Source organism: Rhynchophorus ferrugineus, unplaced genomic scaffold (genome assembly GCF_030347505.1).
Source record: "Rhynchophorus ferrugineus isolate W39M unplaced genomic scaffold, kcgeb_rfMv2 rfM6, whole genome shotgun sequence".
NCBI lineage: Eukaryota > Metazoa > Arthropoda > Insecta > Coleoptera > Curculionidae > Rhynchophorus > Rhynchophorus ferrugineus.
This window is the reverse complement of record NW_027472585.1, coordinates 41,236,470-41,258,003: the sequence shown is the minus strand read 5'-3', so window position 1 is coordinate 41,258,003 and position 21,534 is coordinate 41,236,470. Positions and strand designations below refer to the sequence as shown.

Here is a 21,534-nt window from a genome sequence, read left to right as displayed (position 1 = left end):
GGACAATTCGCCTTCAAGCGTTTCCATGTTGCTTATAACTGATTTTGTTCCGAACCTGTAGCCAAACCTGTTTATTAATCAGAATTTTGTTTCTTCTTCTTTACTTCTTTTCGACAATCACATACCCAATAATCACTAACGGCGAATACACGGATACATTGTGAAAAATGTAGGCTATATCAATAATTAAAATGCGTTACATCCAAGACATAACACCTAGACCTGTAAAAAGAAAGAGCTTTCTTCTAATTCGAATTTAGAACGTGCTCAGCAAAATTGTATTGTGGCCAACTTGCTTGGTGCAGTGTTCAAGCGACAGGGCGGTTGTGATAGTCGCAGGTTCGAATCCTGCTGGGGTATGATTGCAAATACATGTTTGTGACTGTTCATAAGACTAGAGTGCAAAACCCGACAAAGAAAATCATCCCAGTCATGCCGATAACCAGGCTGGGTAAGATATGTATATATGTATATATATATATATATATATATATATATATATATATATATATATATATATATATATATATATATATATATATATATATACCATAAAAATAATTAATATACTTACCTATAAATTGAAGGTATAATATTTTATTTATTTTCAAAGAACTAAAAGATAAAAGATGATTTCTTGGAAACTCATCTTAATATCATTAACGGATATAGAGTTTGACCTTGTTATTTAATTTTAAACTTGATTGAACTGTTATACCGACTTTGATTTTACGGGATAACTTTTGATGTTTACGCCGACGTATTTCTAATGCTTTGTTAACTTGGTGGTGGTTTGTTTTAAGATGAGTCAAGAAAAAAAACAGGATGAGCCGAGAAAGAAGTACTCCCTCGAGCTGTCCAGCCTCACGGACCTGTTCAAGCCGTTGCCGTTGGAGAGGAAGCCTTCAGTTCGCAGTTTCTATTGGAATATCGTTGACGAAGCGGTAAATAGGTCTTGCAGAGAGCTGGTTTCTTTTTTTGTTTTTGGACGCTTGTTTATGTTTGCAGATCGGATTGATATGGCTTGATTGATTTTGTTTTCCAGTATGTGCTTTGAATTACCACATGAGACTTATTACATTCGTTTAATGATTTAGAGAAATGTTGCGGTAGAGTGATAAAATGTTGTGGTTTTCCTAACAGTAACAAAAGATGTCTTGCATCTTAATTAATTTGTGCGTACTATATAACTATTTATTTCTTTACTAGAATCTATGTTCATTCAGTAATAGACGTTTACATCATCGAAAAATCATGTTTAATCACGTACACTGAAAATTTAATTTTGCACCAATTTTTTTTAGCTTAACAGCTTAATGTTATTATGTATATAGCATAATATTATAATAATGAAAATCATCTTTAATTGTCACTCTATTGGTTCTTAACGACATACTTTCCAACATACAAAAAATATACAAAACCTATATTTCTAATATTTTCTTTCTTAATTTTGTCGTTTGTTAGACGAAGAAGTGTTCTTTGATATTTAAAAGGTTGCTTTTGAGATTTTATGGGCAGCTTATGTAGCTTATGTAGCTTTTAGTCCAGATAACTTCATTGTCCAATCAGGTACCACCCAGTTAGAAAATAATGCTGTTTTGCTTATAGATTCATAATTATTCTCTATAATATTTTCTTCATTCAGCTTATTTTTTCAAGCCTTTCTCACCAATCACTCACACATAAATTGATAAGTACTGATAAGATGATCATAGTACACACACCATTATGTTAATATGTCTTTTAATGTTGCAATATTTGCTCATTCACTCTTGTATTTATGAAGCAAATTAAGATATACATCCACCTGTAGTCATAAGAGCTGACTAGAGCTATACATCTATCTTCCTTTCTCACCTCTATCGTGCCAGTAGCATTGTATCTTCTATTTCGTGTCTCTAATTACAGTCAACAAAATAATATAGTGGCAAAAACAAATAAGATTAGTATTAACAGTAAGAGACAACCTCAAACATCTATAATTAGAAAACCGCAATATTTTTTCCTAAACTACTACCAAAATTAATTTTAACAAGTAATCAGTATTTCCACAAATATATTTGGGTTGTGAATTAATTTAAGAAGATATTTTATGAAAAATTGAAATTATTGCTATTTCTTTGCATACATATTCCCCATTAAAAAAATAAAGGGAATAATTTTCTTTTGGATCATACCAAGTGCATTTATCTGTTTTCAAACCGCTTTGTAATCAACACTAGATGATAAATTTAATTAATATTGTTTTGGACATGAATCTTAGTCGAAAATTGCTTCCAATTCTTCATCTTCAACCTATTTGGGTCAACTGCTGAGGTGCAATATATGCACCATAAGCTTCCCATAGCAACCTATAGCAAAGAAAATGCATTTCTTTCTTTTAAAAGGTATTTTTTCAGGCCATACTTGTTTATTAATACGAAAGGGGGGTTTATCGTCATGACTCTTTAGGAATATTTTAATATTCTGAATAAATATTGTGCGTGACATGAGTCTTCGTGGAATAGTGTTTCCAATTATCATATTCGATCATTTTCGGTTAAATTAAATCTTCTTGATTCACTGTATCGAAATCATCACTTCTAAAACTTCCAAATCAATAGTAACGTGATTTTATTGATACAGTATATTCACCGTGAGCTTCCTCTAACATGCAGTACTCTTTTTTCTTTCAAAAATTGTTTTTTAGTCACAATTCGATATTTTTGTCGCTGCACAAGAATATGTTCTTCATCTCCCAGTATAAATGAAAAGATTATCTTGGTACGTTGAAGGAAATATTGATTACTTGATTTAAAAAATAAAAATGATCATTTTAACGCATGTGATAAGTCAAAATATCGAACCATAACAGGAGGGTTCAGTCCTAATCTGCATGACCATTAAAAAACGTCGGATTATCAACTTTTACCCAGCTGCCCGTCCCAACTATCGGACGGCGAAATTAAAATGCGTTTTGTTCCATTATTACTATAAACGCCGCAGTGTTGTTTTATCTTACCTAATCATAAGAAAGCCATTCCGGTATTATTCATGATGCACGAAATCGCATGTGATTTTATTTTTGCATTGAGAATCGCGTAATCAGCATGAAGCAATTGAAATTATAAGTTACGAGCTGTTTTGCGCAAAACGTGAGTCGGAATGTTTTTATTGAAAATTAAAATGTCTAACACTAACATTCGAGGCTTTACGAGCGAAGTGTTTTCATTAACAATGGGTATGACAACTAATAATAAAATGCGGAATAATAATTATCGGTCATTATTATAAGTTGCAATAAAATGTTATAAATATACAAACAATCGACAATAGGTAAATAAAATAAACAAAATACTGAATAATCTATTAAGTTACTAAATTTATTTATTAGTGTTTGGTGGTCAACCAAGTAATTGATTGTTTGTCAGTGTAAAGGGTTACATTACATATGATTTACGTAATATTAGATGTATCGTTTTTCGGATTACTTAGTGAAAAAGCAATAATGAACATTTTTCTTGTTTTTTATTAACACATCATAGTTATATCAAGACAACATAGTTGTCGTCGAGAACCCATCGGTCCTTACTTAGTCTCTATATGTTCATATGATAACTAACACAACTGTTTTTTTCTTAAATACATTTCACTTACAGATCAGATGGTTTAATCATTATGTAACAGGTCAATTGAAAAGTCCCCGGTCTGACACAGTTAGTTAGCCCTAACCCTCAAAAGATGCATGTATAAATTTGATAGCTGTCGGATCATCACTTTGAGTGAAGCAACTTTTGTTATTGTGACAAAAATGGATAAACAGGAATGGAATTTTGCGTGTTGATAAAATATTGCTTTTTGAAGGGAAACATATACAGTTGAAGCAAAAACTTGGTTTGATGCCGAGTTTTCGGACACTGCCCCAGGAAAATCAACCATCTAGGATTAGTATGCTAAGTTTAGATGTGGTGAAATGAGCACCGAAGGCGGTGAACGCAGGGGACGCCTAAAAGAGGTTGTTACCGACAAAAACGTTTAAAAAATCCACAAAATGATTTCGAATTACCGTAAATTGAAGTTGAATGACATAGCAGACACTCTAAAGATATCAACTGAATGTGTACATCATATCATCCACGAATATTTATATATGAGAAAGCTCTGGGCAAAGTGGGTGCCGCACGAGTTTACTTTTGACTAAAAACAACGACGAGTTGTGTTGGATTCGGAGCAGTGTTTGATGATGATCAAGCGCAATAAACCCGAGTTTTTGCGTCGATATGTGACAATAGATGAAACATGACTCCATCATTTCATTTCGAAGTCCAATCGACAGTCATCCGGGTGGACTGCACACAATGAACCCACTCCAAAGCGTGGGAAAACGCAACTGTCGGCTAGCAAGGTTATGGCGTCTGTATTTTGGGATGCGCATGGAATACTTTTCATTAACTATCTTGAAAAAGAAAGGACCATCAATAGCGACTATTACATAGCGTTATTGAACCGTTTGAAGGATGAAATCGCCGAAAAACGGTCGCTTTTGAAGAAAAAGAATGTGCTGCTTCACCAAGACAATTCACCGTATCAAAAATCCATGAATTGGACTTCGAATTGCTTCATCATCCATCGTATTCTCCAGATCAGGTCCCGAGCCTGTTCTGTTCCTGTTCTCAGATCTCAAAAGAATGCTCGCTGGGAAGAAATTTTCGTCGAATGAACTCTAGGCGCATCTACGAGAGCCCTTAGGACTTTGCTCTGAAAATTGTATATTTTAATTGTATTTCATAGGTCCTATAGTACATATTTTTTATTATCATCTTTTATTGTAGTAAAGAGCTTCTTCTTGCTTGACTCTAAACACTATGGCGGTTAAGAGTTTAGGAGTTCAGGATGCCGCTTCGGTAACATTTTCTGCTTTTTGTGTATGATGCCCCATGGGAAATATTCAATAACATTTGTGATTATATGGACCCATCAATTGTTGAATTTTGGTCAAAATAGCATACTGATGGGTAGAGGTATTAGATAGTTTTCTTACTATAATTTGTTTAACAACAAATTTGCAAAATTTGCTACATATATGGCCAAATACATGCAAGACAGGCTTCTTTAAGTGAATATACTGCTTTGTCGTCGAGATATCAGGTTGAAACCTGCTTACATTTTTTGCAATTTTTTAGCATTCTCATAAGAAAATTTACTTTTCATAATTTGTCACAATTTTCTAAAACAAATCATTTTTGTGTTGCTAGGTAAGTACCTACTAAGTATGATATTCATAGATTAACTTTTTTGCCGAATCTACTTTTAATCAGCTATCATCATAAAACCATCTATTCTAAGAAAGTATTTAGTTAATGTAGACTCGTTCTTTACAATATCATGAAAGAGTTGGTAAATGTTTCTATTTTAAACACAATTTAAGTTTAAAAAATCTATAAATATAAAATCATACAGTTCTTTTTTATCAATTACATCTTACATTAGATATGCTAATTATAATCTTAATTTACAAATTAAAATTTTACTACTGTTCTGTTGTACTACTTGCATTAACACACAAGCAGGGCTAGTATGGAATTAATACACGAGTCCATACTTATATACAACACTCTATACTCAAAATAATGGATTATTTGTGCAGAGCATATAGATTAAAATCCAGATTGGGTAAGCCCCTAGGCGAAATATCAATATTCTGGTGATTATAAATAAATCTTCGCCATTTTTTTCTTCATATGGATATAACAATGGAACATTAGCTTTATTTAAAGTGTTAATTATCTCCAATCATTAAATGTTGAAGTTATGTGGAATATATCACCACATTTTTAGGTATGCTTTATGTAATATAAAGTTTAGGGTGTTATATGGCTCGGTGAATGGAGGTAGGATGAAAATAAAACAGTAATGATTACATGATGTGACCGTTATTTATTGATGTTGTAAAATATTAAGAAAGTACAAATAGATAGAAAGAAGGGGCGGTGTGTTACCTGAGGACGAGAGTTGGGCAGTCCATGGTGGCACATCTGAATTGAACGATGGTCAGTGAGTTATTTTGGTGAATTATCTAAAATACCCTTCAATAATATCCCAGATAGGCGTCTCAGGGTTGCCAGATCTTCGTTATCGTTTAATGGATGTCGCTGCTGGTACCCCAGACGTGTTCAACATCTGAGATAATATTTTCTAGGTATTTTGGAAGACGCTATTCTAAGCTGTAAAATTCGACATATCTCAAAGTCGTTGCAAAATTATAATTTGAACAGATTGTGCATGGAGAAACAATATATCGTGAATATATCTAGTAAAGTAGAACATTTCATATAGGTTTTAACAAGCATATTGCAAAGTATTGTCATGTATACAAATATGTTTCCAATATTCGACAATAAATTCAACTAATTTACTTTCAAGTTTTAATTCATGACGAATAAAAAATCTGTTGAAATGTATGTGATAGTTAAACAGATTTACTTTCACATTCACGTTATTTATTACGTCTGATATCCGTAAGAAGAAAAAACCATTTGTCAAAATCAATAAATCTAACCTGACGATTATCATGAAATAATTTCCAGCATTCCGACCTTCCTAACAATTTGTCGTCTGCAAATTTCTGGCTGGATGCCCGTAAAATTGTGTTATGGTGCGCGTAAAATCTAGTCAGATATTTATTTACAAACTAGATCACGGATACGTGTTGTTATTTATTCCTGCGATGATGTATTACAACGTTTGGCAACGTTAAAGGCATTCAGCTGGCTTGGTTTACATAGATTTTTGCTTTCAACAAGCATAGATCATACAATTGGAGGTATATTTTAAAAAATGTGAATCATAAATTCAATAAACCAACCAAAAATAAAATATCATTGCTTATTTGTCTACTACACTGTTATATTCGGTATGATATAAATTTTTGTATCTCCTGGCTATCAAAATTTCATGCCTTTCCATAAATGGTCTCATTTGAAATGTATCATCACAAGACTCTTGCTTTGATCCAAATGTCGTGCGGAATGAAGAAAAAATGCAATGTTTTTCTTTTCATTTTATTTAATATACCAAATCTCTCGTTCTTAAAAAGTTTTCAAAAACAAAACTCGCCGGCTTGGTTGGCGCACCGGTAAAGGCGACAGGACGGTCCACCTACTGTTGCGATAGTCGCGGGTTCGAATCCTGCTGGGGCACGGTCGTATATTTATGTTTGTGATTGTTTAATATTTGGATTTGGTAAGAGTACGAGATCCGACAAGGAAAATGATCCCAGCCACGCCAGTAACCGGGCTGGGTAAGACCGGATGATTTCTAATTTGGTCACTTGCCAGTTGGTAGGCTTAATGCTGAGAACCGTGGTTCGGAATCAAACAGTAGGTTCAGATAAACACTCGTTGGTAAAGGGAGACCTTAAAATATATATTAAAAAAAAACTTCTTATTACGTAACCTAATATTCCGAAAAATGGTATACCTTCGATCGTATTTATATTTCTCGCCATATCTTATTGTTATTTATAGTATTTAAGTACGGTATTAAAAATATTTCTTGTATGCTTGGTCGACAAACTTTATGAACAAGTATTTTATAAAACAACAATTAGGTTAAGGTAAGTTATGTAACAGATCAGAGGTAATCTGTAAAAAAGGGTGTTGTAATGGGCTATTATCATGTAAATTAAAACAACGGATACGTGTATTTTCCACCGTCTACATTCAAGAAAATCCAAAATGTTTAACAAGTAACAATGCTACAATAAACATAAAAAATATTGGAATTAAAATTAAATTTGAGGTACCCGGATATGTACTTTTATGCACTACCATTTTCTATAATTTTGACAGCATTTGAATTCCATATTGGAAATTCAAGAATCATTTCGTAGCTCAAGTTGATATTTTTTGACTCTACAAGTTCTCATTTACTGAAAAGTCATATATAAGATATGGGAAAAAATAGGCATGTTGACATAATAACACAAAGAATACAAAGAACCTAAACCTAGAGTGAAGAAAGTTCTTTTATTTTTGGCCACTTTAATTAAAACATTGTTCTTGGTACTTCCTACATATATTAGTATTTTCCTTAGATTTATATTAACAGGGATAGCCTTGGAATGAGAAATGTGTAGAATATTTCATTGATAAAATAGATATCGTAAATGATTAAGATAACTGAGCTTCTGAATCTGAATTCTTACAAAGCTACCAGACTATGTATATGTTACCATATACTGAATAATGGATCCAAAATGGACACATATTGGAGGAAAAACCATTGTTTACATTTATCGAAAACAATATCGGTAATAATTAAGATTTTCCTATAAAAAATATATCACAAATAAATTAATTTTACATATAATGGTTATATTATAAATAAAAAATAATTTAATAGTAATCCTGATAAACAGAATTATAATTTATTGTATAAAACATTTTAATAATTCATCTGTACTGAACAAAACCTATTTAATTAAACTGTTTATTACAAACCCAGCAATTAACGATACGATACATGGTTTTTTTGCAAATAATAAATCGAATAGAAATGGAAAATTTGAAGAAGAAAACAACACATCCGGACTTCCTGGTTTATTCTTTACAGTCAGAGGTTAAATCGACCTTGTAAGTGACCCCTTAGTTTGTTCCGCCTGCTATCGAACCATCCATTCGTGGACTATAATAAACATGTGTAAAAAACCCGTAAAAAACAATTGGAAATGATTCGTTCGAACAATTTTCGAATTCCGTTGAAAACCACCCGAATAACGATGATATGTCAGCAGCGATGTTGTAATAATGTTGTCGTAGAGTTTAGACAACGAAAAAAAACTGATTGTTTTCTTAGAATGGGTTCTGGGACTGTTTATATCGGAAAAATACTAAATACGGATTTTAATAGCGTTAAAAACGATTAGTTTTTGTTTGATTTCGATGTCGTTTCTTCGATTTCTACCTGAGTTCCAAGAATGGTCTATGCTCTAGTAATTTTCCATTGTAAATAAGCGTCTTAATGACAATTATCTCCTATTATCTGCCAGTCGATCTTACAATCATAAATATTAAGGAATTATACGGAAATAAGTTGAATAAATATTATTTTATACATCAGCTGAAAAATATCCGGTCTCCATCAACATTAATTATTTTTAGGGTGATATTATTAGGTTTCTTTAATTATTTTTAGGGTGATATTATTAGGTTTCTTAATATTATTCAGGAATATAAATTCCTTTTTAATGTCTTTTCTACTAGTGACATCAGAACATGTCATTTAAGGGCCTGATTCCTCAAATAAAAAGTTTCATTGTTCACATTAAATTTTAGAGAACGACCAATTATAACCACTACATACATAAATGGTGAATGCTACTCTCAGTGCTGCTTAAGAGTCACTCCCTATCACAATGACTATCCCGCATTATTTATTTAATAATTAATTCTACTTTTAAAGGACGTTAAGCAAAGATATTAGCAAAAAGAATAATATTTTTTCAATTGTGATCCAAAATTCCAAAATATAAAAGACAACCTAGATAAATTTATTCAGTATAATCATACAGACGCCTTATGTTATTTTCTCTTTCATGTAAATATTCTCCTCTCGACCTATACTCACATATTCGATATATACTCACGACCAAAAAAATATATTTGCATAAAAACAACTGCATTAGTGTTTTGCCGTTGTTCCCTGTGGGATCAAGGCTGAAAAAAAATTAAATTTTTCTCATTTTTAACAAAACAATTATACTTAACATATAAGAGTAACACCAAAAAAAAACATCAGTTGCTGTAACTGATTTATTAATATTTACTGAGAGTACATTGGCTTCTTGTATGGTTTGAAACCTACTACATACATATTATAGAGAACATAGAGCAAGCAAGATCATTTGAAAATGTAGAAAGAAAATATAAATTAAAGTAATAACATAAGGAATATAAAAAAGACGCAAATGTAACGTAACAAAATACATAACACAAAAATATGCAAAAATATGTGGTAATAAAATGTACAAAAATATAAAGGATGTAAAATTGTAAAAAGGTTTGAAATATATTTGTATATAACATATAAGCATACAATTTACATAAAGATAGACATGTTTTTTTTTTGGTTGTGTCATCATCACCATCATAACTATCGACAGACTTGTCCAAATCATGTAATCTGTGTATATGGATTTGCTGCATCTAAAGCGAATGAGTTGAAGACAGAAACGCGTAGAATTTGCCTTAAATAAAATATATTAGTATTTGAACAACCTCAAGCTTACAAATATCACACTGCAACAGTGTCCAAGTCACACAATCATGTAAGAGGATTGACAAGACAAGTATTCGAAAGAGCCGTTAGTCTTGATTATAATATTGTCTCTGCATGTTCCATTTTAGAAAAACAAAAGCTTCTGCATTTTGGCCGATTGGGATTGTTACCACAGCGGTAAATACTACTTCCATCCCCTATTATTACTGACTCCTAACACTGGAGATTCCAATAACATTGAGATCGTAAGAAAGATGAAAATTTTGCTGAAACATTAAACCTAGACTAATTTCCAAAGACTCATGTCAACAAATTGTCCTGCAACGAATTCGTGACATCTCATAAGCTTTTCATCAGGTTGAAAGCCGAATTGGTTCTGAGACTGTCAGAAGAACGGCGGGATGCAAAAAAATATGCATAAAAATACCTGTTGATTGCTTTCCGAGCGATCCAATAAAACAACTGATGGGCGTCAAATTACCATCGGCAAGGTTGTCGGGAATTTCGAAGAATATCATGCCGAATTGGTTCCGGTAGACTGCATAATATCTGCCGTCTTGGAACCTGATGGCGGCTTTCGCGGTATTGTCGTTATTTTAGCAGTTTTTTAAATGGGTGTTTGGCGTTTTAAATTTGTAAAATTGGACGTTAATGGCTTTTATTTAATAGTGTAGAATGGAAACCATTTATTATATGTAACGATTTTTTTATGAACAGTGATATTGGTTCAAATTTACATTATTTCTAGTTTCTTCATAACTATTCGACAGACTTGTCCAAATCATGTAATCTGTGTATCTGGATTTACTGCATCTAAAGCGGATGAGTTGAAGACAGAAACACGTAGAATTTTCCTTAAATAAAATATATTAGTATTTGAACAACCTCAAGCTTACAAATATCACACTGCAACAGTGTCCAAGTCACACAACCATGTAAGAGAATTGACAAGACAAGTATTCGAAAGAGCCGTTAGTCTTGATTATAATATTGCCTCTGCATATTCCATGTTAGAAAAACAAAAGCTTCTGCATTTTGGCCGATTGGGTTTGTTACCACAGCGGTAAATACTACTTCCATCCCCTATATTACTGCCTCCAACCGCTGGAGATTCCAATAACATTGAGATCGTAAGAAATATGAAAATTTTGCTGAAACATTAAACCTAGACTAATTTCCAAAGACTCATATCAACAAATTGTCCTGCAGCCAATTCGTGACATCTCATAAGCTTTTGATCAGGTAGGATTAATTTGGTAGCATTTGGGATTAATCTACAAAATGAGCAAACTACTATCGCTGAATTACTATCAACTGCTGATACCAGCATATTTTTGAAGGAAATATTTATATATACCATATTTTTGAAAGAACATTTATTCTCAGCACTTATTTCTTGGGACCGCTCCTGTATCTAATCTATACTGCTGATATCCCAAGGACAAAAGAAACAGTACTTGAAACATTTACAGACGGCACAGTCATCATGACAAAAGTTATATATCTGCCTAAAGCTGTGAAAATATACCAGTAGAGGTCAAAAAGGTCTACAAATAGACTAGAGACTGGAAAATGCAGCTAATGGCTCCAAATCTGACCATGTAAAATTTGCGTTGCTGCGAAACAGCAACAACCTAATTATATCACTTGATGGAGGACCGATTCCTCAAGCATAATCAGCTAAATACCTCGGCACACATCTCGATGGTAGATTAAATTAGAAACAGATACATGTTTAACAGAAATCAGAGCAAATTAGACTCAAAGTCAAGCAACTTTAGTGGTGAGTGAAAAGATACCCTCAACTTGACCTAAAATCAAATAGATGATATGATAAACCAATAAATCATAAATCCAATTTGGACCTATGGGGTGCAAATATAGGGTTGACTAAAACGTCAAACCTACTAGCAATCCAACGCATCCAAAACAAAATTTTACCATTAATTATCAATGATTATCGCTACGTAATCAACGAAATCAAATGGATATACGAACAGATCCAAGACTTCGCCCTAAAACTTGAAATAAGGTTACTAAATCACAACGACGTGGAAGCAATACAGCTACTGGACAACGCACAGGAAATCAGAATATTGAAGCAAAACAGAACACACGAACTTGTTTAGTTTATAAGTGTATTCTTAACTTTAGCTTAAATAGTTTTATTTTAATTTAGGAAATACATACTAATCCCGTACTCGCCATGCTTGTCTATTAATGTACAAGTACAACAGAACAGTACTAATAAATTCATTTGTAAATTAAGATTGTACTAAGCACATCTAACATAAGAAGTTTGGTTCTTAATACTTGCCTCTGGTTTCAGCTTTAACCTAGACAAGGTCAACAATTCAACAATAAATAGCTTTTTAAGCCAAGATTACTGGACTACTTTGTTTTTTATGATTTCTTGAACTATTCACCAAATAATCCTGTGGTTTCTTTTTTCCTAATAATCCTCGTGAATTATTAACCAAATATTGTTGTAGTTTCATTTCAGTGTTACGCTGACACGTTTCTACGAAAACTTAATTTTATTATCAAATGACTAAGCCTCGTATACTTAAGCTTACCTGATACTGTGCTTAAAAAGGAAAATATCGCAATTATTTAGTAAATATGTAAATTAATAACTTGGTCAAGGCCTCGGATGATGTAAGTCGGATATTGTGTAAGGCAGATATTGTGTAAATACAAATTACCCCGTTTAGGATCGTGTTCTAATTAATAAATCCGCACAATCAGAGGCGGAATGACGGCTGAGAGTGTCAGAAGAACGGCGGGACGCAAAAAAATATGCATAAAAATACGGTGTTCGTTTTACCTGTTGATTGCTTTCCGAGCGATCCAATAAAACAACTGATGGGCATCAAATTACCATCGGCAAGGTTGTCGGGAATTTCGAAGAATATCATGCCGAATTGGTTCCGGTAGACTGCATAATATCTGCTGTCTTGGAACCTGATGGCGGCTTTCGCGGTATTATCGTTATTTTAGCAGTTTTTTAAATGGGCGTTTGGCGTTTTAAATTTGTAAAATTGGACGTTAATGGCTTTTATTTAATAGTGTAGATTGGAAACCATTTATTATATGTAACGATTTTTTTATGAACAGTGATATTGGTTCAAATTTACATTATTTCTAGTTTCTTCATAACTATTCAACAGACTTGTCCAAATCATGTAATCTGTGTATCTGGATTTACTGCATCTAAAGTGGATGAGTTGAAGACAGAAACACGTAGAATTTTCCTTAAATAAAATATATTAGTATTTGAACAACCTCAAGCTTACAAATATCACACTGCAACAGTGTCCAAGTCACACAATCATGTAAGAGGATTGACAAGACAAGTATTCGAAAGAGCCGTTAGTCTTGATTATAATATTGTCTCTGCATGTTCCATTTTAGAAAAACAAAAGCTTCTGCATTTTGGCCGATTGGGTTTGTTACCACAGCGGTAAATACTACTTCCATCCCCTATATTACTGACTCCTAACACTGGAGATTCCAATAACATTGAGATCGTAAGAAAGATGAAAATTTTGCTGAAACATTAAACCTAGACTAATTTCCAAAGACTCATGTCAACAAATTGTCCTGCAACGAATTCGTGACATCTCATAAGCTTTTCATCAGATTGAAAACCGAATTGGTTCTGAGACTGTCAGAAGAACGGCGGGATGCAAAAAAATATGCATAAAAATACGGTGTTCGTTTTACCTGTTGATTGCTTTCCGAGCGATCCAATAAAACAACTGATGGGCATCAAATTACCGTCGGCAAGGTTGTCGGGAATTTCGAAGAATATCATGCCGAATTGGTTCCGGTAGACTGCATAATATCTGCCGTCTTGGAACCTGATGGCGGCTTTCGCGGTATTATCGTTATTTTAGCAGTTTTTTAAATGGGCGTTTGGCGTTTTAAATTTGTAAAATTGGACGTTAATGGCTTTTATTTAATAGTGTAGAATGGAAACCATTTATTATATGTAACGATTTTTTTATGAACAGTGATATTGGTTCAAATTTACATTATTTCTAGTTAAGTGGTATTATAATCTCTATTTTAAATGTCTTAATATCTTTACTAGAATATCTCATCATAATCATCATCAATATATAGCCAATGTTCGGGCAAAGTTTTCAAACAATATCAACGCTGTTATTGGTGCCGCTGGACCTCGAATATTTTTCACTAAATCTCGCCACCATTCTCAAGCGACAGCTACAATATTCATCTCCAAATATCGCAAATCATATTTTCCAGATAGCGTTCCAGTTATTCGCTGTGTCAGCTACCCAAAAAGACGGTTTCGCCACAGATCACTGTGAGTCGATGAATTCGTCCAAACCATTGCAATCTGCCTCTCTGAATGTGTTCCTCAAGTGTACACTTGCTTCAAATCTAAAAAGCCACGAAGAAATAATAGCTATAGAGATATATTGTCCTTTTTTTTATTAGACAAGAATCTGTGAGATTACAGAGCACAATTTGTATGGTTCATTCATTTTAAATGTTCTATTTTATATAATATTTATGATTCCAATTAATTTATTACAGAAGAATGACATAGGTTAATGTAAAGGGCGTATTTACAAATGTTTTATTGCTGCAACATTTATATCAATTTATATCAAACATTTATATAAAAGCTTGAAACAACTATAGAAATAAGTTAACACATGTAAAAACTACATAAATTACTTATACAAGGGATACACTGTTCGGTATTTTCTTATAATATACAAATAATACATTAATATTTTTTGCCCAAATTCTGATTTATATATTTTGTGTAAAGACATTCTGCAATCCAACATAATATTCTTCTCTGTTAAAGTTCTAATATCATATTCTTAGAAGATATTTTAATATCAGATAGAATTTTCAAAATTAGTTTCGAGTTGATGAGGAAATGAATGTACAAATACAATACAAAAGTTCTATATACAAATAAACTGAAAAAATCTATATATCAAGAAAAAAATTCATTTTCTATCTTGTTCCTTCATTCCCTTTGAAAACATTTTCAAAAAGCCTTACTAATCTATCATTATGATGAATGTACAAATGTGGAAATGAATATACAAATACAATACAAAAAGTTCTATATACAAATGGACTGAAAAAATCTATATACCAAGAAAAAAATTCGTTTTCCATCTTGTTCCTTCATTGCCTTTCAAAAATTATATAATAGTTTTTCAATGTCCATTTAATGAGCCATCTTTCAGAAAGCCTTACCAATTTATCATTATGATGTATCAAATAAAGATATTTCTTCTTGCTAGTTTAAAGAGTGTCAAGTATTCATTCAACATGTGACCTTTAATCATGTTTGATGATGTTGTAAAAAATACTTTTATTTCTTGGTAAATAATACACAAATTCTCAACAAAATATTATAATGATCAACATCTGGATATTATACAATACATAAGGATAAGGTAGTACAATACTACTTACAGTACTTTTCTCACAGGAATACGTTTTCTTACAGTAGGCAAATAGCCAATGTGTTGTCTTGTTCTATAAAAAAAAATGAAAGAAATTCTATAACTGAACATAATATTTTTCTCTATTAAAGTTCACATTCTTCCTTCACATATCCTTTAAAAATATGTTAATATCATTACTAGAAATATTTAACCTATATAGAACTTTTAAAATGAATATTATGTTGACAGAAAAACGGTTTTGTCTGAAGAAATTTTTATTTTTTGATTTGTTCCTGCATTTCGATCAAAATCCTTTCAAAATTCTACAATAGAAAGGTGTATCAAACCAAACTTCAGTGATATAATTAAGCAAAGCTTATGATTGTTCTCCCATTGAATAAGCACTCAATGGTCAATATTTCAACAAGAGTTATCCTTAGGGTATATCAAATAAATGGATTTCTTAGTCTGTCCGAAGGGCATTAAGGATATGAAAGACCATACATTCAACAGCTTATGGGAGAAATGATATATTTGGATGACCAAAAGAACGTAAAAACTGGAGCCGTACTACATTACACATACATATATTTATTCGCGCTATAACTTTGAGAAAATCAATGAAGAAATTCGTGGAGATGTAGTTCATAACCATAAAATTGTCAAAAATAATCAAGAGAAGTACAATTAGAGCAACAGGTAGATTTATTATTGATAAGATAAGTAATAGGAAGCTAAAAACCAAACCTAACCATCTTAGGAAAAGTTTTTTGAAAAGTAAATACGATAAAGTTATTCTCCAACTTAACAACCCCCTCGGAATTCGAATTCTACCAGAGTGTAAAGAGAGAATAATTAAAACGTATGTGTCTGACATATGTCAAGGAGATCCTTTAGCATCCCTAAACTGTCTAAACGAATAATATATATATATATATATGTTGTTGCTGGCTTAATTGTTTTTGTTAATTTCGATCTAACACTTTCTATGAACGCAAAACGTGGGCATATGACAGCTGTCAAAGAGATAGCTTCAGCTGCTAGTACTTTAAATTAATTCATTGTTAAATTCGACGTAACACTTTCTTTATGCGAAAAATGTTATTTCACCAACGTACCGCCGCCAGCGACACCTATGCGACAGAAGCGGAACCACGACCGAAACAACCTTGGCACCCGCTGGTACGGAAACATATAATGGTGTGCTTCCGACAGTCCAAATTAATAATAATGGTTAATGAACGACCTATACACGGGAATGATTTTTTTTACTGTGAGCGCTATTCGAAAATAATATTCAGATAAAACACACGAGGTTGTGTCAGAACAGCGTAACGTTATGTAACGTACGCAAGGTTTAATCAAGTTACCAACGTGGTCGCGGCTAGATCGAGTAGGTATTCCAAAACGAAAGAGATTGTTTTTGTAGATCTGGTCCGTTTCGCGTTCGATCAAATACATTTCAGATCATCGCGAAATCAAACGCCTCAGAACCAGTCGTTGCGATCAAAGGCTAAAAAGGTCGGGTTTGAAAAACTGGCCCTTGGAAAACACTGTCAACAAAATGTATGACGTCACAACATCCCAATGTTGTCGCATCAAATTTGATTTTTGGTTTAACATATAACAAAATTCTAACGTAAATAAAATATAATATTAACATTGTCGTCGTATATTGTCGAAAGAATTAAACCACTGTTAATTATACAGCCACAATAGTTTGTAGGTTAGAGTTGTTTTATTATGTTTAGATTAAACTATTTTGCACGCCATCTATGAAATAGAGTTTTAGGTGCGTTTTTTATACCATTATGTTCCTTCATTGCTGTGTTTCCACCTCACGTCCTTGCCAAATCATTTTGATATTATATAATATATATATATATATATATATATATATATATATATATATATATATATATATATATATATATATACATATATATATATATATATATATATATACTGTTTATGTTCTTTTCTTACTACCTGTATACATTTTCCTACCAAAATTCTATCTAAATCTTCCTAATTTCCTCTAAATCTTCTAATTTATCATTTGCCAGCAAGCATTAGGCCATAAGCCCACACCAGAAAAGTTGCATTCAGTCACTATCACTTCCACTATCGCTCAATTACCAAATTTTTTATGTCTAATCCACCTCAGACTTATTCACAATTCCACCATTTGTCGCGTTCTTCTTCTGTTTGCATCATGGAATTCACTCGAACCAAAAGTATTATTGTAGGCATTTTATTCATTCCATAAGTCCAAACAGTTCTTCATTGCCACTATATATCAATTCCATATAATTAAATATTCAATGCTAAGGAGGATGGTGTAATATTCTGGGATGATATGTTTCTGCTATCTGTTTACTATCTATCTATTTACGATCTTTTCTCCGGTCTGTTTCTAAAAAAAGTAACTACTCAATTTTTCATACATTTCGTACATTTGAATCCAAATAGTCAACATCAAGGTGATCTTGATTCGTCACCTACTTCGAATGTGGACGATTTATCTTAAATTTATCAAAACAAGCAAACTGCCAAAACAACGTTTGTTGGTCTAAAACCTCTAATATTATGGCCAACGTTTTGGAGAATTTTGCAGACATTTAACAACCAAGTGAATTTTATAAGCTGAGTCATGTTCACTTCTTTTGTCAATTTCTTTTCTTCCTACAAATCTACAAGATTCAAGACAACAACATTACGATCAAATGATTGTTAACTAAAAATATAATCGGCCAGCTTGGTGGCGCAGTGGTAAAGGCGATGGGATGGTCCTCCTACTGTTGCGATAGCCGCGGGTTCGAATCCCGTTGGGGCATGGTCGTAAATTTATGTTTGAGATTGTTTATTGTTAAACAATTTGTTAATTTGAACAGTTTATTGATTGTTAAACATTTGTGTGTGGGCAAGAGCGTAAAATCCGACAAGGCAAATGATCCCAGTCACGCCAGTAACCAGGCTGGGTAAGACCGGATGTCTTCTGGAATGATTTCTAAAGTTGGTCACTCGACAGTCGGTAGGCTTAATGCTGAGGACCGTGGTTCGGAGCCCACGTTAACCTTTAGGTCCAGTCTAGATAAACCCATGGTTAGTAAAAGAAGACTTTAAAATATATATTTAAAAAAATAATATAATAAATTGTATGATCTAAAAGATCACAATGATACTCTAAGTGTTTTCTAATTTATATTTAAAAAATTATCTGAAATCTTTCTAATATGTAGAATTTTATACATAAATATCTTATGGACTTCTAATCCATTTCAAATGCTTAATCTCCCATAGAAGCTGATACTCTATTAGAATGTGAATTTGAATTTCAATAGCATGACGTAAGTAAGATGTATCTTCCACTGAACTCTCTGCATCTAATAATATTTAAAAATCTCACTTACATCATCGCGCACAGCATTGGTTCTTCGTCACTTCTTCATTACGTTACAACCAGGTCCTCATCATTCCTTATAGCTCTATTTGCCATCAGCTGATGAACTTTAGTCTCTGCTAATGCTTGTTAATATAGTTAAGTGACTATATATGGCTCACTAGAAACTCCATTTATCAATACATTAGATTAAAATTTTAACGTATCCATTACTTAATTGACTTTAAAATATATTAATTTTAATATTGGTAACCAAAAATTCTAATCCTATTTCCTTCATTTTTAACTATTAAAAAAGTTATAAATATGCCAAGAACAAATGAAAAATATTTTTAGGTTAACTCTAAAATAACTATTTTCTCATTATAATAATTCCTATTTTCCATATATTCAGGTCAAAATCAGTTATCAATATATTTGAAAAACCGGTCAATATATATAAATAACTATAATTGGCGTATTCTAAAACTGACACAGCCAGTGTTTTTTTTTCACGGTACCTTCGTTCCAAAAATAAAGTGTTTTATTGTTCGGTTGCCCATAAAAGCCCTATAAAAGGCTCGCGACTTTGTTGGGTACCCTTGGACGCGAACAGGTGCGTCAAGGACATCCAGAAGATAAAGGGCATCAACCTCAGGTCCAAATATAACTTAAATGATGAACGCAGGAGAAAATCGCAAAAAGAGATAATCGATCAACGAGCTTAAAAACGGACGGGACGTAGCACACAAGATGTTTGGTATTTTTCTGCGTTTGTTGCCTGGTTCGACTGAGTTCTTTCTATAAAGACATATAAAACATTTTGTATTATTGTCAGTATGTCCACTAAAAAAATACAAGAAGTTGGCGTGACTACGTCATTCGTTTATTTACTCAGCGTATCACTAAAAAGTCATTTTTTCTTCTATAAGTATACCTGTTTTGTGTCAAATAGAAAGAGTTGTTCATTCTATTCTTCTAATTTGATTTTGATCTTCCAGTAATCTTTAATAAGAATTATAATAAGCTAAAATAAATAGTATTTAAAAAGAAAATGTGCTGGTTGGGACCATTGTAAAATTAGTTAACTGAAAACAAATAAACATTAAAATTTCAAGAATTGGAACAAGATTCGAATTATATCGATGTTGATAAAACCTGAGATATCACATCAACAGTGTTGAAAAGGCATTTTTTAAGAATAACACTTTTTCTCTGCAATATATGTTCTTCAAAAATAATACATAGTATTTTCAAATAATCTAATCAGCTATAACACAAATTCATGATGTAAAAACATCATTTTTACTAGTTGCTATCTGAATAATATAAAATCTTCTATATCTTCTTCTATTGTAAAATCTTAAGCAAGAGAATTATATACTGCATCACTAAATTAACTGTAACCAAGCTCGAACTCCATATATTATCAATTTTTCAAAGGATGTCTTCTCTTCCGTCTCTTTTTTACTAGTTTCTGTTTGGATGATATAAAAATAACATTGTTGTAACACATAATGCATCAGTCGCAACGAAGATCCAACCGAAGAAGAATCCGCGACTGTCCCCGTTTGACAGCTCGATGACCGGTTCTCGCCGTATACCGCTCGGCAATTTCTTCTTTTTATACTCTCTCGCGTCGTCCGTTCTTCTTCTTTTTGCGGTGGCGCTGGCTATTTTTGGATCAGCGACCGCGATAGAGGAAAGCGAATTTTTTCAGAGGTCACCCGTTTATAACCGTATTCCACCGTTGGCCATCTCGCGACGTAACCGAACAGCCGCACTAATGTTGTTTAAATATTGAAATTTAAGGTTGTTTCGCATCAAATTACCTGCCCGGTGACCATTTACAAAACAGGAAATATTATTCGAGCGATAGAAAATGTCGCGGAAGTAAGGAGAGCGCTGGGTTTCCTTAAATGCTGAAGCATTATCAGTTTCTATGCCATGAAACCAACCAGTAATCGAAAGAAAATACTCTGATAGACTTAATGAATGGATATCGAAAATCTTTCCTGGGTTTTCCGTGAAATATTATTAATTAGCGACCCATAATTGAACCTGTCCGAATTAGCTACCTTTTCCACCCTTGGCGTCGATTACAAGGACGCGTTTGGACCTCGGACAGTTCTCATCTCTCTTCTAATAAACATAACTCTCTTAATATTTACGTGTTAATTATACCTCCCTTATTGTCTTAATATATTGTTCACATCTACTTTGTTACATCACTACATAGTATAAAACAAAGTCGCCTTTTCTGTCCCTATATCCCTATGTGCGCTTAAATCTTTAAAACTACGCAACGGATTTTGATGCGGTTTTTTTCAATAGATAGAGTGATTCAAGAGGAAGGTTTATATGTATAATACATGCATAATATACTAAGGCAACATTGCTAATTTTAGAGGTTTCTAACGTGATGTCGTAAATTAACCTATTTTTTTA

The 21,534-nt window shown here is 32.6% G+C and overlaps 1 protein-coding gene across 13 annotated transcripts in view; it reads left to right on the top strand.

Moving 5' to 3' along the window:
* The window catches only part of LOC143197913 (UNC93-like protein), a 179,608-nt gene that overhangs the window by 121,721 nt on the left and 36,353 nt on the right, over positions 1-21,534 (top strand). For 7 of the 13 annotated variants that reach the window (XM_076406718.1, XM_076406721.1, XM_076406720.1 and 4 more), the window contains one exon: positions 804-944. The exons of the other annotated variants lie outside the window; for them this stretch is intronic. In XM_076406718.1, the coding sequence (XP_076262833.1) occupies positions 804-944 (141 nt within the window). The remainder of the gene's footprint in view (positions 1-803; positions 945-21,534) is intronic. 13 annotated transcript variants of the gene reach the window in all.